This window comes from Melopsittacus undulatus, chromosome 18, assembly GCF_012275295.1.
Source record: "Melopsittacus undulatus isolate bMelUnd1 chromosome 18, bMelUnd1.mat.Z, whole genome shotgun sequence".
Classification (NCBI taxonomy): domain Eukaryota; kingdom Metazoa; phylum Chordata; class Aves; order Psittaciformes; family Psittaculidae; genus Melopsittacus; species Melopsittacus undulatus.
The window spans coordinates 4,142,213-4,165,612 of NC_047544.1; the positions used below are offsets into that span (position 1 = coordinate 4,142,213).

General features: G+C 44.5%; 1 protein-coding gene across 1 annotated transcript; it reads left to right on the forward strand.

Annotated features, from left to right (window-relative positions):
- The first annotated feature begins 18,542 nt into the window (after nt 1–18,542).
- On the forward strand, nt 18,543–23,117 carry NEFL (neurofilament light chain). Its single transcript, XM_005142604.3, has 4 exons — nt 18,543–19,635; nt 20,174–20,298; nt 21,198–21,514; nt 22,555–23,117. The coding sequence occupies exons 1-4, from the start codon at nt 18,583–18,585 to the stop codon at nt 22,728–22,730; spliced, it is 1,671 nt and encodes a 556-aa protein (XP_005142661.2). The 5' UTR covers nt 18,543–18,582; the 3' UTR covers nt 22,731–23,117.
- Nucleotides 23,118–23,400: the final 283 nt, after the last annotated feature.

The window sequence follows — 23,400 nt, forward strand, 5'->3', positions numbered from 1 at the left end:
ACTAAAGAATGTGGTAGAGAAAGAGTTAATCTACATTGCACAAAATAAACCATCCTCTTTCCTATAAATCTTTTGTAAAGGAATAAAGGCAAAGGATTCTGCTCTGAGATACCCCAGGGTTAGGTAATGCACTAACTGGGTATTGGCCTCACAACCTGGAATAACCTGCAGCAGCCTTTGGCTTCTTGTCCTCAGAGTTAAGCACTGAAACTGGGGGATATATAGCTTGGTTGTGAAGACAAATCAAACCAGAAACATCTGCATCACACACCAGTGAATCTACCTACTGAAAAGAAGAGAGGGGCAGCAGGGAGAGGAGAGAGCAGGGAAGGGAGAAAGAGAACAATAGAGTTGCTTGGTTTATTGACATGTCTGTTATATAAGGTCAATTTGTTTGCTGTTTTCTGCCAATGCACAAGTGTCATGTTCTGCTGTCGCTGCTGATCTCTAGACAACTCCCAAACACTGACACTTGTGCTCTCATGCCATGGCTAGGCTGACAAAAGTGATCTTGTGAATAGATAAAAGGCAGAATCTCTCTTGAGCCCATCCTTCCAAAATACCCCTTGTAAAACAGAAGTAAGCAGGATTTGGCCCAGCTTGGGACTAAAACTGTAACTCCTATAGGATCACTCTTGATTTTTCATGCAATGTTTTACAACCTTACTTGCAGTGGTCCTGTGGTATGTGGTCAGATATTCCCTTCCTTTAAAATCATAGGATGTATAAATGGTTCAGGCTGACATGTAATGTATTGGGACACGAAGGTTCAAAGCAGCTGTGGTTAAGAGCGAGTACATTAGCAGCCTGGCATGAAAGAGACAACCCTCTCTTCCTCCAAAGCTTTCCCTTTCATGTCTGCTAAGCTACCTGTTATTAAAATAGGTGTTCATCACAGCTACAGACTCTGCTCACACCACAGCTTCTGCCACTGTTCTTCATTTCAAAAGAACACATTTGTTATAATGTGAAAGAGTAAATTACAGGAAGGCTTTGCTGTGCCAGAGAAAGGACATGCAGCTATGCACAAATAAGCATCACTGAACACTGTATTCAACCAACAGATACTGAGAACACAAGGTGAGTTTAACACCTGTGAGCCTCAGTTGCTGCTAACTTAAATCCACTGGCATGACAGCTCCAAACCTCCTAAGCATTTCTGATCCTTCCATAGGAGCACGAGGGTGCACAGGGATGTCCCCCATTCCACACCAAGTCTCCTGCTAACTCAGTGAGAAGTTAGGGGATAAATAGTCTTCAGAACTGGGGGGGAATTGTTGACAAAGTTCCCAGTAACTAACAGATTCAGGCACATTTGTGTGAGGACCATAGAAATCAATACAGAGAGTCCCATTTTCTTTAGCTACCTTAGGGTAGAGTAATATATTAGGATATAGTGCTGATAAAGAGGAAGTTAAACACTGAATGGGTGGAATCTGTTTTCTTGTATAGATACTAGATTATTACACGGGGTTGCAAGGAGGGACAGTGGTTAGTGGCTAACCAAAGATGACAGGAGGTTCAGGCTGGTCTTCCTTACTGCACTCTGCCATCTGGGGCCAAACTTCTTCCACTATTTACTTACTCTATCAATTTAAGACATTCTCTCAGTGAGAATCTGTGCTTGTACTGCTCCTCCTACAAAACTGCACAGCTCTTACTTCATTCTCAGCAGTTTAGTAGCATCTTAACATTGAAAGGACTCTTAGGAATACTACCAGAGTGTCAATGTCACACATAAGAATGTCAGTGAGTGACAAAGGAGACAGTCATAAAAATGAAACACACATTTTTGTACATTGAGTGAAAGGAAAGAAATCATTATTATGGCATGTGAAAAGATCCACTGAATTGCTCATCTCTGTTGCAATTGCTGAGTGAACTCTGCTTCCACCTAGTACCTTCAGGAGGAGAATCAGGCAGAATAAGGAGAGCTAACTGCTTTGCCAGTGTGCATTAGCTCAGTGCCCAGTGATGCTGAGCAGTGAAGATGGGTTTTCTGATGGGAAACTCTTTTTGCCTTGTGCAAAGAACAGAACAGTGAGAAGAGCTGAAAGCAGCTCCTGGTTGTGGCAGGTTCACCACGTGAAAAGGCATTTAAAGAAACACATCCCAGCAAAGGCTGGAGTGAAATGTCCATTTCTGAAAGCAGGAGTGAGGTGCAGGGACACTGGGTTATTTTTAAATCACATTTGCATGCAAAATCACAGCTTGCAGCCACATCTGCTGAACCTACAATAGCAACTGCCCTTGTAATGGGATCTGCAGACTTCTAAACCCCAGCCCATTGATTAGCTGCAGGAGTGCAGGATGTGATTCTATTTATTCCTTCCTTTGTGCCTGCAGCAGCACACTTCACCAATGAACTGATCTGAAACACTGATGGGGAAAAAGCAGCAATAATCTAATATCCAAGACTGTTTCTGTGCACAAGTACTACTTATCAGATCTGCCTTCACCTAGAGTGAAACTTAACCTTAAATGTACTCCAAGTTACTAGGAAGACTGTGAGTAATTATGTTCCAGACAGCTTCCTTCTTGACAGTATGTATTATTTCTGCTACAGGTACCCTTTAGTCTAGTCCTGAGCCAGAAAACTATAATGTGAGATAATGAATATCTCTTAAAAGAAAAGCAAGATAAGGTGGTGTGAAAAGAAGTCTCAACTGGGCTGAAACACTCCAGTAAAAAGCTTTTGAAGGAAACAGTGTCATCAAACAGCTAGAACAGGGGTCTGATGGCAAAAGCTCTTTGGGAATGTAAGGACTAAGTTGAGGAGCCTCAGAGCCCTTTGATGACATTATGCTCTCCAGGCAGAAAGCAGACTGGTGATTAGGCCAGTATATGGAGAGAGCAAAGTGACAGTCCTGACATCTGATGGGTACCTCTCAAGGTGTAGCTGTCAAGTCATTTTAGCAGTCATTTTAGAGCAGAGGATAATGTGCTGTAAGTCTAGCTTACCTTCCTGTGAAGTAGTGACAAAAGCATGTGCAAGTGTGGTTACTGCTGGCTTTGCATCTCTGAAGAAGGAGCAAAACTGGGCACTAATGACATTACCTGATGTCTGATATTGGGCCTTATCCTGCTGTCTTTCCAATCAGCAGCAGAATTCCTGCTGGATGTAAAGATGGCAGATTGGGCTCATTAAACTTTGAGTAAATTCCCAGCAGCAGCTCAGCCTGCTCCTCTCTCCTCAGCTATTGTTCAGGCTGTAATCAGGCATATCCATCACACAGCCTTGCATCTGTGTCCTCTTCCCTCGCCCAAACCTCTGCCTTTAGTCTCCATGAACAATGGATCTGATGACCCTGTAAGTCTCTTTCATATGAGGTAACTACAAATGGGAATATGCCTTTGTTCATAACACAGTATGGTGTGGACAAGGCTGAGGTTAGCATATGGCATTTGCTAATGGTCCTTCCTACCCCACATTTCTTATAGGCAGGTAATTTAATAGAGCTGATGTCCATACCCCTTAATAAATTGAATTTAAAATGTTGCAGCAGCTGTGAGAGGATCTACATGTTCTGCAACAACCTATTTTATTATGGGCAGTAACAGAATATGCACAAGCAAAACCACACGATTTAGGGCAAAGGACAAGGCAACACCTTCCTTTTACTATAAAACCATATATAAAAACAGTTAAATGCACTTGGCTAGTAGTACAAATGTAGCCATGCAGCCATTTGTCTTCTCTCATGTTTTACTAGAGCCATTAGTTATACATCATAAGCACAGGGTATTTCTGGTGCAACAGCATAACTGAATTCAGGTTCCTGTTCTCCCATGGACACCCACAGAAAGTCACTCACAGCCACTACTACAAAGATCTTCAGAAGTATAAAACTACTGAAGGATGTGTTGTGGGACCCACAGGAATGCATAGAAGTGTGTTATGGGAGTAGCTCACTTGAAAGTGCCATGGATTTGTATACCATTCCCAACAGGGGAATGGGAATGTGCCATTGTGTGTACAGAGGATACGTGCACTGACATTTTGTGTTCAGATATATTCCAAATGGGAGCCAGATGGTTCATGCTTTGATGAAAAGCAAGCAGTAACAGTTTGCCATTATTTTCCAAAGCCAGGCTAGTGCTTGCCTACCTCTCTAAACCAGGATGTGCATGAGGTTTTCCAAGCTCTATTGCCAATATGACACCAGAGGCACAGGGATATCAGAAAACTTCACCTCTTATACCCAGGTAATAACAGATTCTCTATGGCATGATCTAACAACCTTCCTCTTGCTACCATTTCAGCTAACACAGAACATCCACATAGGCAGTCAGCCCATCCTTATAACAGCTTGTAACCAACTCTACTACCTCCTGATGCATCTGCTTCATAAACCATTTTACTGTGGTCCGTAAGTAAAGCTGCACACTCACACGTTTTTCTCCCTTCATCAAAGCCTCCAGAACAACAAAGAGTTGGCATAAATAATTCACAGTGTTACCAAGAAAAGCAGCAAAGCTGCAGCACTTTCCTATCTGCTTAGACACAGCATTGTACAAACTGATGTACAAATGTCTGCCAGGCTCCTGGCACACATGGGTCATGCGAGGTCTAGCAGCAATGCTTATGTCCCTGTGAGGGGGTGCTGCTGCCTGGGAAGCTTCCCTATATAATAGTGCTGCTATTCCCCAAACAGCTATTCATGCCTGGAATTCCTGAGGAGGATGAGTGAAAATGTGGTTTCACTACTCCAACTTGTAAAACTGCCTGTTCAGTGAGTGCCTGATCAGCAGAAATAAGTCTTCAGTTACACCAACCTTGGGAACAAGTTCATTACCTTTAACTACTTACGTTGACTGCTTTGGCTCTGAAGCTCACAGTTTAGCCCTGAACAAGGCAGCAGGTAATAACAATGTCATATCCATAATGTATAGATGTTAATAAGAGAATGTTCTCCAACATGCCCATAGTCAGACCCCTGACTTTGTGGTGATAGCTCCTGCTTCCTTCCTTTCCAATGATGTAATTCCATTCAATCACCATGTGCCTCCTGATGCCCATTTATAACCTCCCCGATCGATGACCTGGATCATGCTTTCATGCACGAAACATGTGGGCTCCAAGCTGAACCCCAGCACCTCTCTGACTCTTCTCAATTGCTCTTTGTATTACCTCATATAGATGGAACACTGTAATCAAACTGTCAGAGGCACACACATGCAGTGAATCATCTTTAAATACAGTTCCTAGAGAGTGGGTCTCTGGTGTGTGGGTTGCAGTGGAGGCAGATAGTGAGCTAAATGCTTCACAGGGTAAAGCAACACAGACTTAAAGAAATCCAGACATAGGTTAAATGTTACATAGGCCCATGTGATAAACATTTGATGGTTTTAAGCTAGGCAACATTATCCTGATAAAGACCTAGGGTGGGCCAGAGCCATACCCCAAGTTCATTTCATATTCTCTTTCCTTCCTGACCATACTAATGGGTTTATGGAAAACAAAGATACTTTTTACTATTGAAATAAATGATTTGTGTAATGAAAAGTTGTAACTTCTACATTCTTATCCCACTTCCAGACCTCTGATTCCCTAAAGTGTGAAAGGCAGGATGTTACAGGAGCAACTCATGAGAAGCTGTGGTGACCATGGTCTGTATAATGAGCAAACACAATAGGACCATCTTTAGAACACATTGCCAGTACCACTTCAATGCTCTTTAACTAATATTTAGTGAGGGCAATCCAAATCTCTTTTGAAGCTGATTAGTGTTTGTGATGCATCTTGAGATCTGCAGATTAGAAGCTCTAGAATAAGACAATGTTTTACCCTATTATTAGTCAATCAAACATACAGAAACACACATTGAAATTAAATAGCTGGATAAACCTTGATGCTTCCTCTCCCCTTTATTTTCCTCTATCCTTTAATTCTCTTTCTTTGATAAACTATTACATTTCAAGAGCCCAGTCTTTAATACTCCTTTTGTAGCTACACAGAGAGATTAGGAACGATCTACCCATTACCTACCAGAAGACTCACAAGCATCAGTTCCAAATGTTCTAAAGCAGTTTACCAGCCACAGAGACTTTGATGATGAGTGTGGGAGGAAGACAGAGACACAGAGAAGGGAACACCATCAGCCATCCTACACACACTCCTTATTAAGCTGAGTAATCCCCTTAAAGCTATTCAAATGAAATCTTGAAGCCTCATGTAACTGATGCTGCAGGCAGACAGATAGATAATTCTGCCTATATAAATAATGATGAGAATTGCAAGACTTGGCAAAAAAGATTCTCTAATTCCAAGGCTCCTCTCTAACCCTCATCTCTCCACAAGAACTTACTCATCATGCAGCATCTGCATACCCCTAAAGACAGGCAGCTAGGAGTGGATGAGCTAAAGCCAGACTGGAACAAGGAAGCAATAAGCCTGGGAGCAGATTGTGGAACACAGGCTAAGGAAAAGGAAAAGGTTTTTCCTGCATCTGAGCAGCAGCTCCATAGAAGCCACAATATCAGAACTCAGAAATGAGCTTTTAGGTTCTTATTCTTCTAGAAAACCCTCCTGAGAAGTCATGTTCCCAAACACAGTATTAGCACTCACTGAGATTCAGAGCAGGTCCCTGCCAAGGACTGGATTTAGATCTGTGGCCACTGAACTAAAACAAATGCCAGAGTTAGAAGCAGCAGGGACTAATGGGCAAGCTTTTTTTGTGCGTAACTAATGTACCCAGCTAGCTCATGGCTATTTTTGAGCCTATAGTTAGGTTTCAGGCCAGGAAGAGCTAATGAGTCATATTTATTGTGGGCCTGGCCACAATTGGCCTTGCTTTGTCCTAACACTTGAAGGAATCCGGCTTTCAATGGTTTGTTAAATGGAAAAATGTTTTCTTTTTGCATCTCATTCCCCATTTTATGCATTTTAGAATCAATTAGTGTGAGCACCATGGCAAAAAAAACAGATAAAAATGAGAGATATTCCCTGCAGAACTTGGCTTGCATGCTGTAAGCACTACAAGGTGTTAAACACTACAGGAAGAGGATTAAAAAGAGATTATATTAATATTTAAACTTAGTTTACTGTCTAAATCTACAAGGGTTCTGAAAAAGCCCATGCATGATTATTTAATTAAGATGCTTGAAAATGCATCAGGATGATGCAAGATCCAACCATGCAGTGATGCTCCCCATTACTAAACTGCAAGACCCTGCTTTACAATATAGGAAGGCAAACAAAATCTCTGATGTACAAGTTAGACTTTGCTTTTTCTTTTTAAGATTAAATGTAGAAGTACTGAACAAAAGGAAACAGTTTTAAAACAGCAGAAGGAGCAGTTCGAACATCTCTTTGTATTAATACAAAGGAAGTAACATTAGAGGATAGTTCAATACAGAGCTGTAAGCAAGCAGTCATCATTTACTGATAAGAAAGCTTGTTCAAACAAGTGCTTTGATTTAGCAGAGCCCAGGACTCTTCATTTAATGAATTCCTATGTGGTACAGCCATTAACTGCCCCTGATGTTTGGAAAGGACAAACAGTGAAATGTTCTGGCAGTGTTTTCCTATGGCAGCAGTGTTCAGTCAGCACCCCAAGCCCCTGCCCCTATGAAACCACCACAGTCCTGCACCAGGATTCATCTTCCCTATTTCCCTGCAGAGCATCCTTCCCAAAGCTGCACACAGGGTGAGTTTGTAGTTTAGTGCCATGTTCTGCAGCAATCCCAGAGGAAGAAGAGGTTAAAGGAGTAGCTTGTACAGCAGGCAGCAGAAAGCAGCAGTACACAATGCTTTATTGCTGCCTATTCCAGCAAAGCACACACACAAAACCATGTTTCCCCTGCCCCAGCCCTTCTTCCAAGAAACGTCAGCCGGATGGATGCTCACTGCTGCTTCAGTGCCCAGAAGGGCTCCTTTAAAGAAGAAAATTGCTGCAGCACTCACTGTATTCATCAAATATTATTGCTGCTCTCTAGAGGAACAAGAAGATCCATTACCAAAGGAGAAACAGATTCAGTATCACCTTATGGTAGCTGCAGAGATACATTTTTATTTTAAAGCGATGCCTTCCTTTGGTTGGGACCCAGAAAGGGACAAAGTACAAGAGAGAAAGAAAAGAGATAAGTCAGGCTACAGGAAAAGCAGAGTCTGAGCAGCCTCCATCAGTCTCACTGCAGGAGATTAGGAAGACTGGGAAGTTCAAAAGGAGGAGCAGGCGCTGCAGGAGTGACTCAGCATCCTTCTGCGGCAGAAGGGGAGGATGGCAGCAGCCACCGCCCTCCCCGGGCTGCCAGCACACGGCAGCAGGACAGATACTGCAGCCACACCAGACCCCTTCCCATAGAGCTGGTCTCCTTCCCACAGACCTCCCTGCAAAGAGCTGCAACAGACACAGCTTCCTCCATAGCCACTGCCTCCCTCCCCAGAGCACCCACAGGACCCATATCCTAGGGGCTGCTTCCAGGGAGAGCACCCACAAAGCTGCCACATTCCCACCTCCCCACTGCAAGCCAGAGACCAGCAAGCAATGCTTTTAACTTCCACATCCTACCCACGGGGAGCAGGAGAGCAGCTGATGGCTCTTCCTCTCCTGCACCCATCTAATTCTCACACCACAATATACCACTGACTTTAAGAACTGGCATAGGACAGGAAAGGGAAAAAGAAGCAAATCATACTGCACGTCCAGACCCACACAACTGAAGCTGCTCTCCCATGTGAAGTGCATATGAAGGTGCACAAGGGAAAAGAATAGGCTGGTTCCTGCAGTCTGGACTTGGTGGGGAGATGCTCACAGTGCCCACAACCACCACCCTGTAAGTCAGTGCTTGGCAAAGACTGTAAGGAAGCGAGGGAGAAGAGACATACGGCTGGTACAAAACCCACTCTTGCTCATGTTCTGTTAGGTTTATCTTGATTTCCTATCTGTTCCCATCTTACATTCCTATTCCTTATTTAACACCTTCCCCTTGAGTGTTGTTGATATGGGCAAGGGGATAAATAGACATTTTCTATTCTCCAGACACCTTCCCTGGGACAAAACAGTTCTGATCCCAGGGATACCCCAATCACCTGATTTTGTTACATCATTTTTAGTTACTTGAGGAGTTTCATGCAGTCTAAAACACAGCCATTAGTTCTTGGGGTGAGATCTGGAGGTGATAAGGCCACTGAAAGCTTGCTAACTATACGAAAGCTGGGACAAAGCAGGCACTCCTGCTAATGGGAAAGGAGAAGCTTGCTCTTTCCAAGGCTTTTCCTGCTTGCAGCAGTTGGGCTCCTGGCCAAAGGGAGCCTGGGACATGGTAGCTCCTCCTTTATGCGGGACTCTCCTCCTCTCTCCCTGCCTCCTGCTCTCTGAAAGCTGGTGCAGTGTTGAGCTTCTGCCAGAAACTGGACCTGCTGCAGAAGCAGCAGCTTCCCAGAGGGAGGAGGGAAGAGGCAGACTGAGCAATGCCTCCTACAGCAGCTAGTCAGACCAGCCCTTCTCCCTCTTCCTCACCCTCTCTGCTTATATCACGCCTCTATCAATCCATAAATCCCCACTACAGAGAACACACGTAGGGTAGGACCCCACTGCAGGGACCTACCATCACATCCTTGCAGTGACAGGCAGAGGACACTGCCAAGGGCTGATGCAGAGAGTCTGCTTCTCCTTTTCCATTTGCAAAAGGTCAGATCCCTCTCTACCATGTCCCATCCCTCCCTAAGGATGCACAAATGAGCCTGTTTAAGCTTTTCCCTTGGGCTGCACCTGCCTCTTGCTATCCCTGACACACCAGTCCTAGGCCCTTATTAGACCTCATGCATGCAGATTCCATCTCCTTCCCTGAGGAGTCCAGGAAAAACCAGTTTCTGCTCCCTTTCTGCCTTCCCTGGTCCCCCTAAAGTGCAGCTCCATGGGGTACATCCCGGCTGGAGGAGTACACGGAGCACAGGGGAACTCCAAACCCTGATTAACCCTTCCTGCAGCCTCTTCCCCTGCATTTCTCAGTCCACTGCAGACTGTCCTGAGGCATGGCAAGCTTCCTGAAGGAGTAATTTAGGTCAGATTATATGGATAGCAATTGTGCACCTCAAGGCAAGCCCTAGATGCAGTTGTAGTCTTGGCCAGCCTAAATGAAATCTGCAATGAGCCTTTTTTTAGCTCTGAACACAGCAGCATCAAACCTTGGGGGCCATCAAACTCAATAGGCTGCCTCCTGTCTCACTCATCAGGCTGCATTACTATAACAACTCCTCCCTTCCTCTTTCCTCCCCTTCAGCTATCCCACACATATACACTTGGGGGAGGCAGCCTCAAAATTACCTCTGTGACTTGCTGTGCCTACAGATAAAGTCATTTGCTTCCTGCTGGCTGTGCAGTGCTGCAGCAGCAGCTGTCTGCAGGGCTGCAAGTGGCAGAACAGCTTCTCTGTCTGCAGCAGAATGTGCAGGCTCGTAGCATCCAACCACCTACCTGAGCATCTGATATCCACATTTACTGGTCTTATTCCAAACTTCAGATGGTACCAGATTTAAAGGTCATATTAGTTACAGAAACAACTCAGGTTGTGCCACTTCTCCTTTGTTCCCATCACTGGAAACAAGAGCACTGCCATGCTCACAAATGGCTTCAATAAATACACAAGGAATATCCCAGCCTTACACAGAGTCACACAAGTACATACTAGAGCTTGTACAAATGCCTTCACTGAAACCTTTTAAAGCATATTCCTCCTTACGATAAACACTTTAACTGATCTAGAAGTGCTACTTCTGTGCTTTATGGGTATTGCCACACATAGTAGAGCCAGTCTGCTAGACAGAGTATGTAAATTCAGAGGGCAAGCCTGCTCTTAAGCACTTGCAATGTAATTGGGAAAGAAGCATCTGCAAAGAGGCACTGAAGACTCAGCCTCTAAGCTGCTGCTTTCCAGAGCAGAGAAGCTGCAAATGCATTTCAGGAGTAGTGCTTGACTTGCCCAAGATTACACAAAGCATAAAGACTTCCTTAAATCCGGTTACAACCATTTCTGGTTTGTCTCCATGAGCTGTGCTTAGTTCTAGTTTTCTTATTATATAAGGACTTTTTAGCTCATGAGCATAAAGGAAGCATCACCCAACAATACAACTAATTATTTATGCAGTTAGGATTCTCCCTTTAAATAGAAATGAGCAGATTACTTCCCATACAATTTCTGAGGTGCCACTGAAAGATGCCATACTCTCTCCTTAATGCTACAGTACATGGTGCAGTAACACAAATAGGTTAACATTGTTTTATCCTGTGGTTTCCTGCTACAATCTCTTCTGCTTGTATATACCCATATACCAGGACATGTAACCATTACACTGATGTGCTGCTGTAGGTGAGAGAGCACTCTCAGCTTTCCCAAATGTCATCTCATCTACAAACAGGCACAAACCAGGAGGCAGTTAGAACCCTGCAAAGATCCACTGCAAAACAAATGGCTTTTACACTGCTGCCCAGCTGGGTTGTTCTGTAGTGCAGCCAGTTGCTTTGAAAGGCTGAACATGACCCTTCATGTTTGGCTTCAGTACCTGAAATATGCTTATTATAGCTTCACAAACATCCTCTTATGGATTCCATCAGCAGAAGCAGAAAGATGAGAGATAAAAGGATGTATCTGGCTACCTCATCTTTCCTAATTCCCTGTCTACTCAGAGTGCTTTATCCTACCTCATAATAAATGGCCAGGTTACTCTCCTTGAAAAGCAAATTTAACACCATATCTAGTCAGCTCTGATAGTCAGACCCTTGAAGATTTATCTCTTTCTTTTTTACTGTGGAGGCCTAGAAACTGCACTCCTCACAGCTACTGCAGACCTTCATTCATCCCAGCAGCAATGGACCAGCTAGGCAAAACACCTCTGCTGCTTCATTACTGGGGCCAATCTAAGCGCATACATCACCATTTATGCTGTTGGACTGGAAGCAGACAACCACTTAGAAGGTAACACTGAAAACCATCTGCTCAAGAGCCACAACACCCCTTTGAGACTCTGGAGTAACTGAAATGAATGAGTAGGTTTTGGCAATGCCAAGTAAGGAGGCTGAGACTGGTTAGTTGCAGAGGCTAAGTGCTTCTGAGCTTATTTCTGTAATACATTTATTTTGTACATGCTTCAAGTTTCTAACCTGAGGGCTCTTAAAGTGTCAAAGATTGTGACAACACAACTGCTTAATATTAGAACTGGAAGTTCTTAAGGTCCAGATCTCCAGAAAAATATAGGCTCCAAACTCCTTTTAGCATCACTTAAGTACAGAGGAAACATTCCCTGGGAATAGGATAAGCCAGAGGGTAGTGTTGTGAAAAGAGTTCATGAATGCACACTTAACAAACAAGAAAAACATGATTATGATGATTAAGCCACATGAAAAGAATCAGTACAGATTTATCCATGTAAACACTTGGCAGATGTACAGAAGATACAAACTAAATGTCTGGAACTGATGAATTTAATTCACCATTGAAGTTTTTACCACTAGTCACTGCAAGGGCTAAAAGCTTATCATCAAGACAGCAGAAGTTTCAAAAGGGTGTGATAGATCCTGACCTACCCAAGTCTTGCCTCCTATTGTGGGCATCATAGAATGTAAAGACAGAATGCACTGCACCTGCACAGGGCTCTATGAAACACATCTCTTGTTTTCACTAACAGCAAACCAGGGACTATTCCCATGATGAGATGATTCTGACACTATGGGACTAACTATATTTTAGGCTTTGGAATCATAGAAGGTGATGCTGTCATGTAACACCATAGCTGTTCAGATGGAGTAAACTAAGATAACCTGGGAAGTTGTCCAAACTCCAAACCCTGAAATTCAGTCTTTTTAATGCAGAATATATAATTTATAATATAAGTAAATAGCCATTTTCTCTCTAGGAGGAGTTGTGCCAGAGATAAAACCCCTGCTGACCTCTGCAACTGTTTCAATTAAACTACATTAGCATGAAACCAGAGCAATGGGCTGCATTTCACTTTCTATCCAATATCTGCATAAATCCTTGACATCAACCTTAAAAACCCAGTATAATACCAAGAACCTGATGCATGCAAGATCTGATATAGGAAATGAGGTGCAGTGGCTGCAGAGGTTTAGTGATTTTTATTCATGTACTGCAGAGCTGAGCAGCTTCAACTGCTGTGAAACCACCAGTCACCTCACTGCAGTACAATGCTCAGGCAGTTTTACTGCTCACTCTGCTTCTGTGTTTGATGAGCACCAGTGTTTGCCAGGCTATTAAATAATGGGATGCTGCTGTCTTGCTAAGAAATGCTTGCACATATGAATAGGGGAAGATTATCCACATTCTCCGAGGTAGAGGGAGCTTTGTTTAAACCCCACATAATATTCCTGCATATGCAGCAAGGAGAAAGGTTTGGAAAAGAATTGTGTTACAGGGAAAGTGTTCCTCAAGTGTTCATCTGGATTTCGTGATCAAAGGAAGAACATATCCTGGTCATCAGGAATTCAGACTGCTTAAGCTCCCTGCAGCCCACAGATACAAGATCTCTCTGCCTTTTACTTGTGCAAATAAATAGTCATTTTGACTCACATTTTATTTTTATTGCCATTTATACTGGAAAAGTTTAGGAAGGAAATGGAGTCTCCAACTGCATTATGAGCCTATCATATGCTCTCAACTGTACTGTAAATGCAGTCTCTTCTCTTTTATCCTCTGCATCACCAGCAGAACTTCAGCTAGCGCAGCCAATACATGGTCAGCAGAAATGAGAAAACACAGCAATATTCACACCAGTTGCCTCTGGATATTGCTGGAGCTATGAGTATTCAACCTCAAACATATCAGGGATATTAAATTCCTCCTATTACTATAATCTGAGCTGCTCAAGCACCTGTTTTACAGCACACAGCCCTCAAACAAAACTACATATACATAGTTATGTTCACTGAGTGTTTAAAACTTTGCAGGGGTCACAGAGCTGGTTTCCCAGAGCAATTCTCTGGGGCACACCAGCACTTAGGGTTCACTTTGTTTCTTAAATGTTCAGGTAGTTCACTGGACTGATGAGAATGTCTAAGGTCCTTCCATTGTTTAACATGCACAAGTACAGACCGTAAGTAGAAATCACCATATAATGGCACAGGGAAGCAAAGACTTGTAAGCATACATATTCAGCTGCCCCTATAGACAGAGATATGCATGACACAAGGCATGTAATTAATCTTTTTCTGCAAAGTACAGACCTTGATTCTACTGCTTGCTTCCAAGCCTGGCGAGTTACTGCTATGGGATACCCTAACAATATTCCTATTAGTTGGCTCTATGATGTACCATAAGGATGTTACAACCAGCAAGATCAGTGACTTAATAAATACCACTTTTCAAGTGGCAGTGTTAAGACAGCTAAGACACTCACAAGGAGACAAAAGGCAAAGATGAAGCTCAGATCACCAGGTAGCCTTAAGTGGCAGGACTTCAGTGAAGCCTACAGCCCCATAACAGCTTACACCAAGCTTCTGATGTGGCCCTTGGTCTCAGGTCTAACCACTTACGTCTCATGTTGGCAATAAGACTGCAAGTGAGTAAATGGTCCCTTTCAAAACAGGCTGAGCAGAGTGGGCTTTTTTTAAACCACAAACATTGTAGCTGGCAAAGTAAGGGAATTGTAGCTGTCCAAGAACCTTCTTGTTGGTGTTTAATTGCTGGAAACAAACAGAAGCAACACATCTATTAAACTGATTCTGGGAGCTCAGAACTAACCCTTGAAAACCCAAGGAGGAATCTGCCATCAGATTGTGTGGCCTCATTTGGAGTTCTGATCCAAAGAGTAAACAAAGCTAATGAATCTTCTAATTAAGCCTTCATTGATAGAGCTCAGATGAAAGAAGTGCCTGGCTGCTTCCTCTGGCTCTTGTAATCAAGAGAGAGCAAACTCAAAGTGAGCAAATTAATGTTACTGTGCACAGCAAAACAGAATTGGTGTAAGCAATAATAATGAAAGCTGCTCAGGTTCTTACTGTATATGGCATAAATACAGTTCCTTGGGGTTTCCTCCCCTCCCAGAAGTTTTAAAGGATGCAGGAGCTACACACACAGGAAGCATTGGAAGAAACTTCAAATCTGAAACCAGAGATTCTCAGATGTAGGTCAAGAAATCTCTTTTTCAGTCTTTGCAACACACCAGAGACTGCAGCTTTGTACTTCTGAAAGATCAATAAGAGAACCTATGGGAACAGTTAGGCACTCTACTGCATCCCTATTGCACTTAGTACCAACACCAAGTGTTGGCTGGTGCCACGGGCCTGTTCCAGCTCCCCCCTTTCTCCTTCAGAACTGCAATGATCAGTCTTCTCAATAAAAATCTATCAATCCATACAACATGGTGACACTGAATGCAGTATGTTCAGTTTTGAATTTGCAGTACATTTATTAACAGTTACAGAACACTGCAAAAGGAAATTGCTTAATCATGCTTTACTATGTATAGTACCTCTTGACTGCCTGTTCTGTGAGTATAGGTACCACGCACAGCTCTTAGCATCTCATTTTATGTATTGTATAAAAAATAGGATGTTGCACAACACATCAGAGCTATGCAACACTTTCAGTGTCTGATTCCCCACTCTCAAGAGCTGTGCCCTCATGGAGGAGAAACAACTATAAAGTACAGACAATGCATTTGCTGTTCTTAGAAAGGCTCAGTTTCTGGGCAAGTTCAAACTAAGCAGGCACAGCTCTTTCTACACTTCTGAAAGCAGAGAATGAGGATTTTATTCTGCCAGCCACCCCAAACCCCAAACATACCTGTTACACTGTCTGCTGGGGAAACCCGTCTGCTTTAAAAGCAGAAAGGCAAACCCCACTAGACTTCAATGCCCAAGGTTTTTGCAGCACATGGAAATGTTCATGAACCCAAGTAACTTCCTGGTGCTCAATGAGGCCCTAGCACAAGGTTAAACCTAAACTCTCCACTTGTAGACTGAGTACATGTTAATTGCACAGAATGTAGCAGAGGAAAACGTACAAACAAGAACGCATTGACATGCAGTGGACTGCTTTTGCTTACACAGCAGTAGCACAGCTGCCATTTTATCACACACTGTTACTTCAGTATCATCCATCATAATAATCTGCATTATTTAGGTCAGCCAACCTAGGGGAGGCTTTCGAGGGCTGAACCTGGACTTGGGATTCTTCCACCTTAAGTTTGTGTTAGATGAAATCATGATACTCATGTCTAACTAAAACAACAAGAGAGAAGCTTTGGCTTTAGCAGATAAGGACATATTACTAAGCTGCTGGGTGACTCAGCTCATCTCTAGTGACTGCCTGCCCACTTCTTTCAATGCATCTTGAATAAAGATGAGACAAATGGCACAGGCCATTTCATTCTAGCTGGAAGGCCACATTTACCCTGTTCACTACTACTTCAATGATTTTTCTAGCAATAATGTATCAAGAAGCTAGATTATATTCTGCATTATAGCTAAAAGCCTTAAGGGAGACAAAGGGGAAACCATAGTTAGCATTATCCTGTACCTAGAAATACAAGCTTCTGAAGTAGGATGCCTTCAGCAATAGCTTTCTTTTCCTTTTAGTAACAAAGCTTCATCCTTACCTCTGAGTCACACTGATTGAAGGGCTGTCTGCAGACACACTTCCCTGGCACACACTGCTCTCCCTCTCTAAAACAATATGAGAAAGGACATTAACAGCCTGCAATTACAAAGCTCACTTTCGTGGCACATAAAGCACAGTTGGTTTTAGAAGCTGAGGTATATTCATTTATTAATACATGGCATGATAAATGATACCATTAATTATTCTTATGCTCATATTGAACGTAGGAGAGATTAGCATCAACCCAATGGCATGAAACAAGGAATGCCAGCTTGCATCCATTGAGTTTCCTAGAGCAATTTATGTTTAAAAGCTCACTGAATCTTGACCAAGCCCACTGTGAATCTTGTCATCTGCTATGTCTATACTGCTACAAAAATGAGTTATTTTGGACCAAAATCAAAAACCAATCTTGTTTGAATCTAAACCATATCAGCATATAAAACTGTACCTGTGCTGCTGCACTTTGCACATTCAGCACCTGAATAATGGATAGCTGTTCTAACACACACGAATGCAACTGACACTGAAATTCACATCACAAATGTTGAACGCAGTGTGCGGTAGAAGCCTCACTCGCAGTGCTTGTAGATGGGGAGCAATTCCATTGATCTGCATGGGGACACTTGAGATTTGCAGAATGAAATCTCCCATCAGCTCTGCTGTGATACAGGGACATGCAAGCCTTTAGAAGCTCTTTGTACAGCTCATTCCACCTAGCATGAGCTCAGATGAAGACATTGCAGCTTTGTACCTCTGGTAGGCCACTGCCCCTCTCAGCTTAATACCCCCCAAGGAGCATGAAGCCTACAACAGGTAATGTTCTGCTTCAGATCACTCCAAGACAGAAGAAAATACAAATAACCCAACCCTGCTCTACCTTTAGTAGATGGCTGGTATTAAGCAAACACCTCTTTGTGCCATAAGTACCATTGCAACTGCTAACAGGCACACTGATTTAGGCTCATTACTGAGGCTTCCCTTTTCTTTAGGAACAACTAAGTATTTCTGTGTATCTCTTCAAAACACCGACCAACCCACACCTACATTTATTCCTTCCTCAAGAAAACTTTGAGCTTGGTTTGCAGTGCCTTTGCCTTCTGACTGAGGCCATTTATCATCCCCTTCTCAAGCACCCAGTGAAGTCTGTGCTCAGCGTGTTCCTAGCGCTTCTCATAAACTCTACTACATGAATACTGTTTGGTTTTAGTCAGCCAGTGGTTAATAATCAGTATCAGAGGTAGCTACAACACAGCTGCCTCATTTTAACCCGTGTGTTAGCCACATTAGGCAAGGATAAAATACTCAGTCCCTATGGCCCAAGTCTTAGTGTTGCCTCTTGAAAAACACAAGGAAGCAGAGCTAGATAACTAGGTATTAATGTACTTTACTGCAAACAACATCCCATCATCTGTTTCTTCATTCATGTAATTACCTGGTTATTAGGAGCAAAAGAACATGAGGAGAACAGCAAGAGCCAAAGAGCACATGTGCCTTGCAAAACCTGCACATTGAAGGAGAAAAGCACTACTTACATAGTCTGTGGGTTCTGAGGTGCAGCCAGGGCTGCACCCAGCTCCCCTGAAGGACAATGCCTCCCTCAGGGCTTTCCTACAACACGGTTTGCAACAAGCTCCTTAGGCCTTTTATAAAGGTGGTTTAGGAGGAAAATAGCACGGACAAAGGAGAGTTACCCACAGCCCCACAGGCTTGGGGCAGGGGAGAAACCAGACGGGGTCCCGGGGTAGGCCTGAGCTAAACCCCACCGGGCGCACCGAAGGGAGGGCGATACGTGATGAACCCACCCCAGAACACACTAATGGCGAACACTGACCCAACCCTACCACAACCCCAGTGCAGCACGGACCCGAGCGGGCCGTACCTCAGCTCACCACCGCCTCTGCCCGCCCCGGCTCCGGCTTCGGCTCCGCCCGATGGCTGCGCCCGCCCGCCCGTTCCGCCCATAAATAGCGGCCGTCGGGCGGCGCCGGTCCGCAGAGCAGCTGCTGGTCCCTCACAACCATGAGCTCCTACGGCTACGACCCGTTCTTCCCCTCCTACAAGCGCCGCTATGCCGAGAGCCCTCGGCTCCATGTCTCGGCGATGCGCAGCAGCGGAGGGTACAGCTCGACGCGCTCGGCGTACTCCAGCCTGTCCGCACCCGTGTCCTCGGTGTCGGTTCGCCGCAGCTACGCCACCTCCAGCGCCTCGGGCTCCCTCCTGCACTCCGTGGACAACCTCGACCTTAGCCAGGTAGCGGCCATCAGCAACGACCTCAAGTCGATCCGCAGCCAGGAGCGGGCGCAGCTGCAGGACCTCAACGACCGCTTCGCCTGCTTCATCGAGCGGGTGCATGAGCTGGAGCAGCAGAACAAGGTGCTGGAGGCGGAGCTGCTGGTGCTGCGGCAGAAGCACGCTGAGCCCTCCCGTTTCCGTGCCCTCTACGAGCAGGAGATCCGGGAGCTGCGCTTGGCTGCCGAGGAGGCGACGAGCGAGAAGCAGGCTCTGCAGGGAGAACGGGAGAGCCTGGAGGAGACGCTCCGAGGGCTGCAGGCTCGCTACGAGGAGGAGGTGCTGAGCCGGGAGGATGCGGAGGCGCGGCTGCTGGAGGTGCGCAAGGGAGCGGACGAGGCGGCGCTGGCCCGGGCGGAGCTGGAGAAGCGGGTGGACAGCTTGCTGGACGAGCTGGCCTTCCTCAAGAAGGTGCATGAGGAGGAGCTGGCCGAGCTGCAGGCGCAGATCCAGTACGCGCATCTCTCCGTGGAGATGGACGTGTCGGCCAAACCCGATCTCTCGGCCGCGCTGCGCGACATCCGCGCTCAGTACGAGAAGCTGGCGGCTCGCAACATGCAGAACGCCGAGGAGTGGTTCCGCAGCCGCTTCACCGTCCTCAGCGAGAGCGCGGCCAAGAACACGGACGCCGTCCGCGCAGCCAAGGACGAGGTCTCCGAGAGCCGCCGCCTGCTCAAAGCCAAGACGCTGGAGATCGAGGCCACCCGCGGCATGAACGAGGCGCTGGAGAAGCAGCTGCAGGAGCTGGAAGAGAAGCAGAGCGCTGATATCTCTGCCCTGCAGGTGAGGGGGCTCTGGGGCACTCAGACGTGCATCAGTACGATCAGACGGTAGCGATGCTCGCAGCTCATACGGTAGCATCGCTCCCAGCTCATACAGTAGCTGTATTGCAAGCTGAATCTGTAAAGTGTTAGGAAACTGTGATGCAAAATACCACAGAGCTATAGTGCATGATATATCATTAACTATATGCCAACCAAGCCTGCCTCTATCACTGTAAAAAAGATATCCTTAAGCTAAAAGTAGAAAAACCTCGTAAAGTCCAAAATGGAAATAAAGCAATAAGCAAATTTCATGCATGCTTTTGTCCTCAAGACAGCAGAAAACTGGGCTCTTAACATTAAATAGCAATGGGGTAACAGGGTGTAGATATAGGGATGGGAAAACCCTGCTAGGGAAGGTGGGATTTGGTGCCTCTTTGGCTGGAGGTAGACTTGAAGCTGTTTTCTGACTGCCAGAGCAAGATAATAGGATTGGAAGGATTCCTTGCATGGTATTAAACATGGAAGGATTTTACACTGTCTGTTGTTGCTTCCAACAGGATACAATCAACAAATTGGAGAATGAGTTGAGGACCACCAAGAGTGAAATGGCTCGGTACTTGAAGGAATATCAAGATCTGCTCAATGTGAAAATGGCCCTGGACATTGAAATTGCTGCATATAGGTATGATGGGGGTAATGTGTTAAGTCAGAACATGGGTCAGGGTCCCATTCTGTCTTTGGTAGACTTCATTCTCTTTATCATTCCTCTAGCAGAAATGTTCCTAGATAGATGTCAGAGTTTCGTCAGGTCTTCTCCATTGCCTTGCTATTGGAAGAAGCAGAGCTGATGTGATAAAATACTTGCTTAAAGCAAAATGTGCAGTGTAGCAAGCTTCAGTGAGTATGATAGTAGGAGTTCTCTGTGTTTATGCATACATATCCTGGCAATATAATCTCAATTCTTCATCTTTACAAATAAAAATACCTTATCTATATTTGCAGTGAAGATTTTTGTCAGTGCAATGTAACAGAGGTGGCTGTGTTCTCAGTACTGAAAATCCATTACATGCTTTTAAGAAGGGGCTTTGTTTCTAACTCAAAGAAGGCATCTCCTGCAAAGCAAATATTTTGCAGTGGAATTGCAGCTAAATAACTCTCTAATGTTGTGTCCCAAATACTGTTAGCCATGGCAAGTGCCAGAAAAGAGTTTCTGTGCATGCCACAAGGGGGGATATTGAGAAAGTGGCTATAACCCTTGTCTAATAGCTAAATGTAGCATTGAATTTGGATCTGCGTTGTTCCCTGCAGCCTCACATGCTACTAAAACACACCTCTAACTTCACCTGCTATAGGAACCAAATCCTAGACACTGTGTTCTTATAATTTCACATCAAACCTTCAAATGATTCCAAGAAGATAGGGTACTGTTGCCACATAGTTGTTCATTATGGGCTGTTTCTTTACACTCATAAATATGCAGCCTCCAGGGCTTGCACTGCTCAAAGCACAACAGTATCTTAGTCCGTGTCTGATTACTGCTCCAGCACAATGAAGTGATTCCTACCTGGTTTTTCCTTCCAGGAAGCTACTGGAAGGCGAAGAGACCTGGCTCAGTTTCACTAGTGTGGGAAGCATCACCAGTGGGTACACCCAGACCGCCCCGACCTTCGGCAGGTCTGCCTACAGTGGTCTCCAGTCCAGCTCCTACTTGATGACCACCCGTTCCTTCCCCACGTACTACTCCAGTCACGTCCAGGAAGAGCAGATAGAAATAGAGGAAACAGTTGAGGCTGCTAAAGCAGGGGAAGCCAAGGCAGCCCCTGGAGAAGAAGGTGAGGAGGAAGAGAAAGAGGAAGGTGAGGAAGAAGCAGGTGAAGAGGCTGAAGAGGAGGAGGAAGGTATTTATGATTATTGTCAAATCCCTTTCTCATGCTCCACCCTGCTCATGTGGGGTAATAAATGTGGGGTAATAAATGTGGGGTAAACCCCAGGAACGCTGATGAAGTCTAACAATTGGCTTGCTCTTGCTGTCTGCTCACATCAGCAAAGGGTTGTTGGATTAAGCACAAAGAGGTAGGCAGGAAAGCTTGAATATTGAATGTCAGAGAAGGTAAATGTTCACTCTCAGGCAGATTATAGGACTGATTATACTCCTTTGGAAATCACTGCATCTTTTTCCCATTCAAGTTTCTAAACCCAAGAATGATAATACTTTAACAGCAGGTAATGTTACGGCAGCAAACAGTATTTAGCTAATACAGACATCCTCAAACAGAAGGGACAAGGATATCCTGAGCTAAATAAAAATCCCCAGCCTGTGATAACAGGAATGTCAGCTGGTATCTGGATGTGGTTATTGTGTCCAGGGGATAGCAATAGCTTATGCCTGAGATCTAGGTAGTTTTCTTGTCCAGACAAGGTATATGCCACCTCCTTGCTGCCCCAAACTCACATCTTTAAAGAAAATGTAATAGGAATGTTATCCAATGTTGCTTTTCCCAACTTTGATTGCAGGATTTGACCTACACATCTGAAATTGCATTGGTTACCACTGAACTACTTAAGTTTATTAATGTAATGATTAATGATAATGGAAGGATAGCAAAAGAGGCAGTTGGAGGGCAGTGGCAAGATCCTTTTAAGTCTGGATAAGGCTTAAAGCAGTGAGTCTGCAATCAGTATTTTCAATGCTGTGATTTTGAAAGGACCTAGAAAGTGTTTGATTCCCTCTAAAATAGAGGATAAGTTGGTCATGGAATTTTCTTGTTCTCCCTTTTAAGTCCTAGATAAATGTCCCTGCTTTCATGCAGAATGAGTTGCCAGCCCCATCACGTTCAGCTGTGCCCAGATGTGTGGGTTTTAAGGGTGCAAGTGTGCTGGCTCCCATTAAATTTGGATTAGGAATGGTACATGTGAAAAATGTCTCTGTCTTTCCAAGGTGCTAAGGAAGAATCTGAAGAAGCCAAAGAGGGTGAGGAAGAGGAAGAAGGGGAAGAAACAGCAGCTGAAGAAGGGGAGGAGTCTCAGGAAACTGCTGAGGAAACTGGTGAGGAGGAGAAGGAAGAGAAAGGAGCAGCAGGAAAAGAAGAGAGTGAAGTGAAGAAGAAGGCTTGATTTTGGGGCAATCTCACTTTCTCATAGGTCAACAGAATCAATGATGGACTAAGCTAACATTGCAGTCTCACATATTTAATTCAGTGACCACTGAGGTTTAAAGTTAATGTTTCTCTGTGCAGAGTATCAGTATGCTTGCAGAGCACCCACTGGCTTGCTCCCTGAATGCGCATGGTCTTCACGTATGAATTCAGGGGTTGTGTCTTTCTTGGGTGATTCAGAACCTTAAAACTTAAAATGGGGGGAAAAATAAGTCATGGGAATGAAAGTTACCTTTAACTTGCATTTAAAATAACTATGGAAACCTTGGGTGGGTAAAATAACGGAGGCTTCAATAAGTATGTGCAATAAAGCTAGTCAATAAAGTTACAGAAATGCTTACACGGATCCCTTGTACGTGTCATGTGTCACTGATGCATTCAAAAGGTTAGTGATGTGTTGCACTCATCTTTCAGGCCTGTGGAACAGGGTATGGGATAGTGGTTTCTGTCTCACTGATGTGTTAGGGGGAAGTGATATGGGGACAAAGTTTCTTGGTGGTGCTGTGAAAGTTCACATGGAAATGTTACAATGATAGATCCACTGGTGTTGGTTGCTGTGGTTTTGTGATGGGTCTCACTGAGCTCTGCTGTGGGCACAGGTTCCTTGTTGCCTTTGGAGAAAAGGAGAC